The 10,592-nt window shown below is 35.3% G+C and overlaps 1 protein-coding gene across 3 annotated transcripts in view; it reads right to left on the minus strand.

Annotated features, from left to right (window-relative positions):
- Positions 1–8,991, minus strand: part of LOC131902646 (vomeronasal type-2 receptor 116-like) — an 81,968-nt gene extending 72,977 nt beyond the window's left edge. For all 3 annotated transcript variants that reach the window (XM_059253657.1, XM_059253658.1, XM_059253656.1), the window contains exon 1: positions 8,795–8,991. In XM_059253657.1, coding sequence (XP_059109640.1) covers positions 8,795–8,991 — 197 coding nt within the window. The remainder of the gene's footprint in view (positions 1–8,794) is intronic.
- Positions 8,992–10,592: the final 1,601 nt, after the last annotated feature.

Here is a 10,592-nt window from a genome sequence, read left to right on the forward strand (position 1 = left end):
CTCACCTCTATACTATCTCACATGTTGGTGTCCCACACTATCCACAATCACAAATCCCTGTGCATCAAAGTTCCCCAGCACCAACTTGGAAAGAGTCCCCCCTGATGGACCAGAGGTCAATTCAGACACCAGAATTTTTTCCTCCAAATCAAGTGGAGATGCCTTGAAGAACCTCAGACCAAACTGGAGGGAAAAAAAGAGAAAACAGAAACAGGAACAAAACACATCCAAATAAGAACTTATAAATAAGCATCTCGGCTTATATTCACCACAAACTTAGACTCCTAGACACAAGTGTAGTATACAATCAACAACAGCTGAGGCAATATGCCACTAACAATGCCAGCTATCTTACTACAGCAAGCCCTGACTATTCCAACACAGCTGAAGTAGAATAAAAAAGACCTTAAAACCAACTTCTTGGAATTGGTTGAGGACCTTACGGAGGAAGTTAATAAATCTCTGAAAGAAATACAAGAAAAGACAAATGAAGCAGTGTAGGAAATGAGTAAATCCTTTAAAGTCAAGCAAAGGCCGAGCTCCAGGAGACTAATTGAGGAATGAGAAGAGGGATTCTATGAGCAAGAGGCATCATGGTCATGATGGGAAATCTACAGAGACCGCCAAACCAAGATAAACTTTAAACCAACACCTGTAGATCCTCCATGGGAATCAACTAGGCCCTCTGCATAAACAAGGCAGTTGTGTACCTTGATCTGTTTAAGAGGCCCTTTGGCAGTAGGATCAGGATGATCCCTGATGCATGACCAGCTTTATGGAGCCCACTACCTACAGTTGGATACCTTGCACATCCCTGATGAGGGGGTGGGGGAGTAGGACTTTCCTCAATTGAATGTACCAAACTCTGCTGACTTCCCATAGGAAGCCTTACCTTGTTAGAGGAGGGAATGAGGAATGGGTTAGGGAGAAATGCTGGAGGGCAGGAAGAATGAAGAGAGGGGAATCAGTGGTATGTAAAATGAATAAATAATTTCTTTTAAAAAATCTGAAAAATGAATTAGAAATAATAAAGAAAACACAAATTGAGTTAATTCTGGAAAAGGAAAATCTAGGTAAGCAAACAGAAACTACACACATAAGAATCACCACAGAATACAGGAGATGAAATGAGAATCTGAGGCATTCAGATATGTTGGAAGAAATAGATACAATTATCAAACGAAATGTTAAATCCAAAAAAATTATTGACACAAAACATCCATGAATACTTGAACACTATCAAATAGCCAATCATAAGAATAATAGGACTAGAAGAATGAGAAGAATCACATTACAAATCTCCACAATAGTTTTTTTTCAAAATTGGAAAAGAAAATTTTCCTAACCTAGGAAAGGAGAAACCTATAAAAGTACAAAAAAGTTTAAAAAACACCAAATAGATTGTAACAGAAAATGGATGCCCTTGTAAAATAATCAAAATATTAAATATACCTAAAAAGAAAGAATACTAAATACTGCAATGAAAAAGATGTAGTAACATATATAGGCAGACCTATCTGAATTTCATCTGACTTTTTAATGGAAACTATAAAATCCAGAATGATGTGGTCAGATTTCCTTCAAAAGCTAAGACATAACAGATGATAAATCATACCACTATACCCAGCAAAACATTCAATCCTCATAAAAGGAGAAAATGTGATACTCCATAATAAATTCCAATTTAAACAATATCTACCCACATATACAGCACTACAGAAAGTAACAGAAGGTAATAGAAGAACTCAAACTAGAGAAGTTAACTTCACCCATGAAAATACAGGAAGTAAATAATCTCTTACCAGCAAAGCAAAGAAGCAAAACACACACAAACACTACTATCAACAATAGCAATTAAAAAATTAGCAAAAAAATTGGTCATTGATATATCAGTAATATCAGCTCCAAAAAAAATATACAGACTGACAGAATGGATTTGGAAAAAATTATTCATCCTTCTTCTGGAAATAATAAGTATACCTCAAAATTAAAACAGTCATACTTCAGAGCTAATCGCTAGCAAAAATATTTTAAGCAAAATGACTTAGAGTACAAGATAGTGAAGCCATTCTAACATCTAACAAAATTCACTCCAAACAAAAATTAATGAAAGGATATGAGAAAGGATACTACATATCTATCATATGAGAAATCCACAATGATAACATTTCACTTCTCAACATCTACACTCTAAATGCAAGGGCACTCACATTTGTAAAAGAAACATAACTGAAGTGTAAAGCACAAATTGATTATCAGACATTGATAGTCAGAGATTTCAATATCCCACTCTGTCCAAAGGACAGGTCATCTAGACAAAAGTTAAGCAGAGAAATACTCAAGCTATTACACATTATAAATCAAAAGACCTAACAGGTATCTACAGAACATTGCACGTAAATACAAAAAGTATTTCTTCTTTTCTGGACCTCATGGAACTTTCTCCAAAACTGACCACATGGATGGTCACAAAACAAGTCTCAATTGATGTGTGAAAATTGAAATAAGACACTGCATTCGATCAGACTAACACAGATTAAAACTGAACCTCAACAATAAGAGAAAAAACAGAAAGCTTTTCATGTCTTTGTAACTGAACTCTTAAATGAATGACTAAGGGATCTAAGGCAAGAACAAAGAAATTAATAACTCCTGAGAACCAAATGAATATGAATAGAGCATACACCCAAACTTATGGGACAAAGTGGCAGTTCTGGTAAAAAAAAAAATTCATTTTCTTGCTGTTTACAAAAAAAATGGAGAGAACTGATTCTAGCAATTTACAACACACTTGAATGCTCTAGAACAAAAAGAATTCAGCCCTGTCCAAGATGAATAGACACTATTATAATCAAACTAAAGTCTGAAATCAATAAGATAGAAAAAAGAGAACAATAAAAAGAGTAAATGTAACAAAAATTGGATTTCTAAAAAAATTTTTTAAAAATCTTATCAAACTAACAAAAAGATAGACAGCATATCCAAATTAACAAAATCAGAATTTAAAAGGGAGACATAATAATAGACATCAAGGAAATCTGAATAATTATTAGGTCATACTTGAAAACTTGTAATTAAAAAATTGGAAAATATAAAAGAGTTGGATAATTTTCTCAATAGATACATCTTCCCAAATTTAATCAAGATCAGACAAACAGTAGAAATGCACCTAAAAACCCTAAGGAAATAGAAGCAGTCTTTCACAGTCTCCAAAACAAATAAATCCTAGATCCAGATGGCTTTAGGATAGATATCTACCAGACATTCCAGTAATAGCTAACATCAATTCTCTTCAAATTATTCCACAAAGTACAAACAGAAGAATGATTGCCAATTTCACTTTATGAAGCCACAATCATCTGATACACAAACCACAAATAATTCCACAATGAAAGAAATTACAAACAAATTCTCCTTATGAACATAGATGTAAAACACTCAATCAAATAAGTGCAAACTGAATCCAAGAACACATCAATATGATCATCAATCATGACCAAATGGACTTTATCCCAGATTTTGAGGGATAGTTCAATATATGAAAATGAATCAATGTAGTCCACCATATAAACAAACTGAAAGAAAAACACCACATGGTAATCTCATTAGATACTGAAATAGCCTTTGGCAAAATCCAACAGCCCTTCATGATAAAAGTCTTGGGAAAAGAAGGAATACAGGGAACATACCTCAACATAATACAGGCAATTCACATCAATCCTGTAGTCAACATCTAATTAAATGGAGAGAAACTCAAACCAATCCCATTAAAATAAGGAAGAAGACAAGGCTGTCTATTCTTTCTATATCTACACAATACAAAATTTGAAGATTAAGTAAGATCAGTAACACTGTTGAATTAGATCAAGAGATTACAACTACACACACGCACACACACATATTCGTACACACAGAGATACTCATATCCATACAAAAATTCATACATAATACAGCAATATACTCATTTACACACACTTCCATACATACTAAGACACACAGACAAACGTACTGGCACATGTAGACAGAGATACATATACACCCAAATAGACACACAAAAAGAGAAACAATCAAAACATACCTAGGTCCACACAAATATGCAAGTTCTCAGAAATATACACACAGAGAGAGATACACAGATACAAACAACCACACTTAGAGACACTGACACAGACCAATTTATGCCCACATCCAAAGACATACCAACAGACACACACATACACACCCATATACACCAACATAGACATATGTATGTGCAACCACTACACAGAAACATGCAAAATACCCATATAGGCACATGCAGACATATACACTGACAAATACAGATACACAGCTAGACACAAACCCACATATATATAAAGCAATACAGATACATACACAGACACACAGGAACACACAAACATACATCCATACAGTGAGAAGCATCCATTCACATACATGAATATGCATGTATGCACTGTACTGAATCACAGCACAATTTCATGCATAATTACTCTCAGAGATCTAAGTGAGGTCCCCAAAGCCTAGAAGGGGGTAGAATAAGCTAAGGACACTTGTGAAAACCATCTCCTAAACTGATTACAACATATTTGAGAAATAATATATGAGGGCTCATCTTTTCAACATGGAGAGCATTAATAACTAAGGACTGATATATTTCAGTATTAGGATAGGCTGATATTATTTGAGGCTTTGTAACATAATCACTAATTTCCATTGATAAATTGTTTCTTCCACTTAATTGGCTTTGCAGTAGAGACTTACAGCACACTTTTGATTTATTTCCTCAGAAAGACAAATGTTCAGATGTTTCTATTTGGTGAATATTTCTTAATACACTAGATTTGAGCATCTGATAATCTCTTAAGCACAATGACATTGATGAGACCAAATATCACCCAATAGAGGAAACACTACCTTAATGCAGTTAATAACAGGTTTTTTGCTGTTGTCCATTGGCTGACTATCTTCTTGTTAAAGAAGCATCGCATGCAGGGCAAGGGACACAGCATGAACAGCATTGTATACAGTGTCATTGCCACAACTAAAAGCCATGTCAATAGTCCTGACCATTAGCCGTTCGAACTAGGCATTGGATGAGCAGCTTTTTAGTTAGATTTTCAATCAGATTCCAAGATCTCACAGTTAAAATTAATCCACCCAGCCTTTCCATGTAATCATCTGAGTATTTGAGATGGATCAATGTCTTGACTAAATTTTAAACCCAGAAATCTCAGCATAGTGGTGTGCTAAATCTAGAGTCCCAAGAGATGAGTCAAGTGTGAAACTTCTCTTACTTGTAGTGACATCCCATGGTGAAGTGGTAGCCCATATTCTCTGTATACCTGGCGATCCAACATTCTAAGGCTCACAGCTTGAAAACTGTTTGTGTCACTATAAATGACAACTGCATTTATGGATATGTTATGATTTGTTCATAACACACATCAGCTCTTGACATGTAAAAATACTTCTTGCCTGGGATCATGATCACAAAGTTGAAACAGAACATATTTTTCATGTCTGTTCTCAAATGTGAAAGAAATAAAGTAATCTGATCATTTTCTAAGATGGACAGTCAAATCCAGGGCCAGTTGAAGTAAAGCATCAAAGAGATCATGGCCTCTCCTAGAGCTGTGTCTTTGTGAGGCATCTGAAACAGACAGGGAAAGTGATCATGATCATTCAGGATAGGACGGAAGGGTCCATAAGTAAGCTAAATGACCTAGGACACAGGAAGCAGCATGAGTATCATGAACACCTAAAACCATGTAAGCACACTTCTGCTGAGTATTCTAGAAAATCCCCTTAATTCTTACTTTTTCCATCATCTGTTTCACACAAGGAATTGTGGAAGCACCATTAAGTCTCTGAATTATACCCTTGAACTACAAAGTTGGACATGACTGTGAGGCCAGTCTCCTTCTCATGTTCTTCTTGGCATCTGGGAAAGCTACCAGTGAATACAGGGTTTCTTACAAAATCACCCCAAATAAAACTCACCTGCTGAGATTTGTAGATTTCTAGGAATGTCCCAATGATGACAGATGCTGCCCAGTAAGGTTCTGTAAGCACAACTGTACACCTGATGTCTTTGTTAGAGACATAATTAGGGGGAGTTTCACTATTTTGTTCAAAAAAATAAAAAAATTGTGTAATTGTGACACAGTATTTTACCCCCTGTTGGTATGGAAATAATAGAGTCATATTTTATGAAAGCTCATCGTTCCTGTTGACTTCAACAACAGAAATAGCCAAGGCCAGAATAAACTGACAGTCTACAGTTGGTGCTCTATAAATGGAACACTGTTTATTTTGGACAGAAATCTAGAGATGATCATTTGTAGTCCGAATGAGGCTTATCCTGTACTGGATGGTATTCCCAACCATCTACTATGATTGAAATAAATATATTGTGTTGTAAGATTACAATGACAGAGAAGCTCGAAGCTTGAAAAATCATTAAAGTTGATGAGAGTGAATCTACGAAACATAAGATGAGACTTTGCATTTTCCACAGAGAGGGCTGTCCATCTCTGGTTTTGCATGCTTGCTCACAAGGTAAATACAAGGGCACAGTCTTTGACAAAATGGATAATCTGATCATGAATTCATTTTGAAATTATTGAACAATGTGAAAAATATATATGGTGCATGAGCAAACTTTCTGATAATTTTTATGAAATAAACTCAATTGGATATGGCATCAAAACATGACAGTTTAATTCACAATAGTCTTTCTGAGATATATTTGGCTCAAGTCCTTATAATTTTTTATAATTATTTGGTAATATAGTTAACATATACCCTCATGTCTATCCCTATCTGGTTCTTTTTTCTTTCTTGTTTATCGACTGCAAGCACAAAATTTTGAAAAGATTTATTTATTTATTTAAAATAATAATTTTAAATATCAGAGTATGTCTGGGAAATATATGCATCTATGTGTGTGTAGATATGACAACTACTCATCTAGGCCATAAAGAGGCAACAGATTCCATGCTTTTGAGTGACAATTGGCTTTAGACTGGCCTGGCATCAAATGCACAGGGATACCCCTATTCCATTTCCCAAATGGTGATATTAAGAGCATGTACTCCAGTACTGTTCACCTATTTTATGTTTATACAAGTATGTTCAATGTAATCATACTTGATATATCCGAACAACATAAATTTTCTCGTAGAGAGCACATTTTGCATACATTTTAACTTACAAATGCACAACACTGGCATCGTATTGAAAACTAGGGATTTCTGGAAATTGAAGTGAGAATTATTTGTGTCAGCATTACATTTTTGTATACTAAAAGATTATAAAGTGTGCAATGTATGGGAAATATTTACAAATTTTGAAAATAAATATAGTCAGAATGTTAGTAAGCATAGAACAATATCATTTTGTGCTTATGGGTATGGAGGAAGAGTAACACTCTTGTCTTCTAACTCATTTTGTATTATCTGACCAAAAAGCTTCAAACTCAGAAATACTCTTTTATTCAGAATGATTCACTCACAGATAAATACAATCTGTATTCCACTTAGAAATTGTACCACTGTGGTATCTTTGGGTACAAATACAGACATACATCTAAGCATTTTTAAATAAAAACTATCTTATTATATTCTTTATTACCATATGGAATAAAATGTCATTGAAATTATCAGTAACATTCAATAGGAATTCGATACTGTGACTTATGAATCTCAAACCCTAACTCCTGCACACTAAACAATAAGAAACATCAATTACTTGAACTGTTAGAGCAAACGACTGGACTAAAGTGCTACGTTAAAAAAACTATCCGCAGTACACAAAATCAAAATCTGTACATTGTCCAAATTGGTAAAATATGCAGCCAGCTATCACTAGTAAAATTACAGAAAGAGAAGCAATGAGTTAAATGTGACATAAGTGTCAGAGAATAAACAGCTTAGACATAAGGAAAAGAGACATGAGCTTCTTAAATAATAGCAAAGATGGGCTAGTAGGTAACTGTTCTCAAGTGTGGCTTGATGATCACATGCCACTGCTGTCACTCAGGAAAGGGATGAGGAAAGTAAGTAATCACCACTCTTATTGACCTTACATTTCAAAGAATGCAAGCATGTCGTTTTCAGTCTACACATTCCTTCTTTACCCTAAAGAGAGAGTGAAGAACTAGACTTTCAAATTAAAGGCCTGTAGTTATACATGGATATGGGTGAAGAATGGGGAAACAGGAACCCATGTGAAGTTCACAGTGGGCAGGTCTCCTACTTTTTTTTTTGATGCAGCTTTAGAAGGCACAATGTGACCACATGCAGAGCATCTGAGAGAGTAACTGAATAGCTATGGAAAAATTCTCTGGAGCTTGGGGTACCACAAATATTAGTTTTCCTAGCACATGCATTAGGAGTGACACGGTGATCAAAGGGTCATCCCAGACTCTGCTTGATAGTCATTTACTTACACTCATTTAGAATGATAGTCATTGAATAGATTGGGGTTTCCTTCAGTAAAACACCACAAGCTACTGTGCTGTGGAAACTGTCAAGAGGAGGGCTATATGTGATGGAACAAATTAGAGAGCGCTTTCAGCCTGTTAAGTAGGAGGATAACTGGGAGAATAACAAAACTCTCTGGACAAATTAAAAGTAGAAAAAGAGCATTGAGTCTCTAAAAGAATCTGGGGTTGTTTCTTGGTTTGCAGATTGAGTAACAGAACAGAGACTCAAAACGTTCTCTGATTCTCATCTTACTACCCACCATGAAATATTCATGATTATATTTTCATAGAAAATAGAAAGAAACTTACTCTGTATTCAGAATGTGGTTGAAATAATCTTTCTCCACAGGCCTCTGCACTGTGAAAAGGAAGAAGATACAGCCTGTCAACAAATCTCCATCCTTGTAATTATTCTGCTTCATTCTCCAAAAGCACTTGGGATGGGTGATACTGGACACAAGAAGTGGAATGTTCAGGAACAAGAAGAGAAAAATCAAAGTGAACATCTTTGTCCAACTTGAAGCCTGATCAGTGTGTATTGTGAAGTGCTGTTAAGATCAGCACATTATATGGGCACCTGTATATTCCAACCTGCTTTTATTTCTGTAGGAGAGGCTACTTGTGTGTTCATGATTCCTTTCTTCCAGATTATTCAACCCCTCTGTAGTAATCTATGACAGTCTCTTCCCTGGGGCTCTGCAGCTGATGTCCATGTGATTAAATTTGGTTTATAAATATATATGAGGAGACGTCAGGTAGTTTTATGACATCACTCATATTTGTGAAAATTAAAGGTCTTTGGAGGATGTCATTTTGAGAAAATTTGGTCCCAGGATAGCCTGTACAATCTGTTTATATTAATTCCTTCAGAAATGATGTCAGTAAATTTTGGCAGATGATCCACATTGAGATATGCAACAATGTTCAGAGAGATCTCACAAATTTAGAACTCACATAGTGGGAATTGTAGCACAAAAGCCCTGTAGGGAAAAAGCAGCTCCATGTTTACATCAAGTGAGTTCCACACAGCTTGCATAGTGGAGCCTATGCTACACCCGTGACAGTCACAGGATAACTAACCAAATCCTGTGATTCCAATGTTTTGTGAACCAATAATCAAGCCAAATTACAAAATGTCCTGAATCCTACTGTTCTACAACTATCCAGCTCTTCATATAGCCTTTGTTACATTTGCAGCATTGCAAAAATATTTTTAAAATATTCAATAAGTTCCATAAGTTCAGTCATATATTTCAAATACAAAATAAGATATATCACCGATCCTCCAATGCAAATATTATTAAACAGAAGATAAGGCAAATATTTGATTTCTAAATCATTATCTTCATCTCAAGCCTCAGTTCCAAGAATTAATTCCATGTGTTGACCCATTTCTTCTGCTTCATCTTTAATTTCCTACATTCTTTTTGTTCATTTTACAATCTACTAGTGACTGCATAGAAGTCTTTTTTGAGTATATTAGAAGCAAATAGAAACTCTGAAGTGATCCTCAGTTTAATGTGTAAATTGCTCTTATACAATTTTCCTAGCTTTCTATTTTTGTTTGCATTCTAGAACCTGCAATGCCAGTGTGAGAGTGTTCTGATGAGTGTGGGCTGATGAAGCTTTTTCAGTGGTTTGGGACTGCACAGAAATCAGAGCAATGTAGGGCCATTGTTTACTGGGGTTAGTGATGTGTCTTATTTAGTATGGGAGACAAGGCACACAGGTTTAGTGTTCTCATGTGGATCTTATTGTTCCTTTAATAATAAACATTTAAACACTGTATGACCTATGGTTTTATGATGAGCCATCCTGGGGCCTTGGATGTGAAAACACAGAAATGTGAAAGGAAGAGTCATTTGTCAGAAGACAGATAATTCACCTTTCATGGAGAGTGCAAATAAAAATTCCCATGCTACAGTTTCAGGTTGGTATCAAATAATTATTATTTTAAAAAGTAATATACTTTATATTCTGGCAAGCGACACATGTAGCATGTCCTTTTTGTGGTATTTTCCCCTCTCTCACTCACATCTGTTGCTCATCTTACTACTCATTCCATTCCTCAGTCTACATAGTTTCCTTCTGAATTTATGACGTGTGT

The sequence above is a fragment of the Peromyscus eremicus genome, chromosome 1 (genome assembly GCF_949786415.1).
Source record: "Peromyscus eremicus chromosome 1, PerEre_H2_v1, whole genome shotgun sequence".
Classification (NCBI taxonomy): Eukaryota; Metazoa; Chordata; class Mammalia; order Rodentia; family Cricetidae; genus Peromyscus; species Peromyscus eremicus.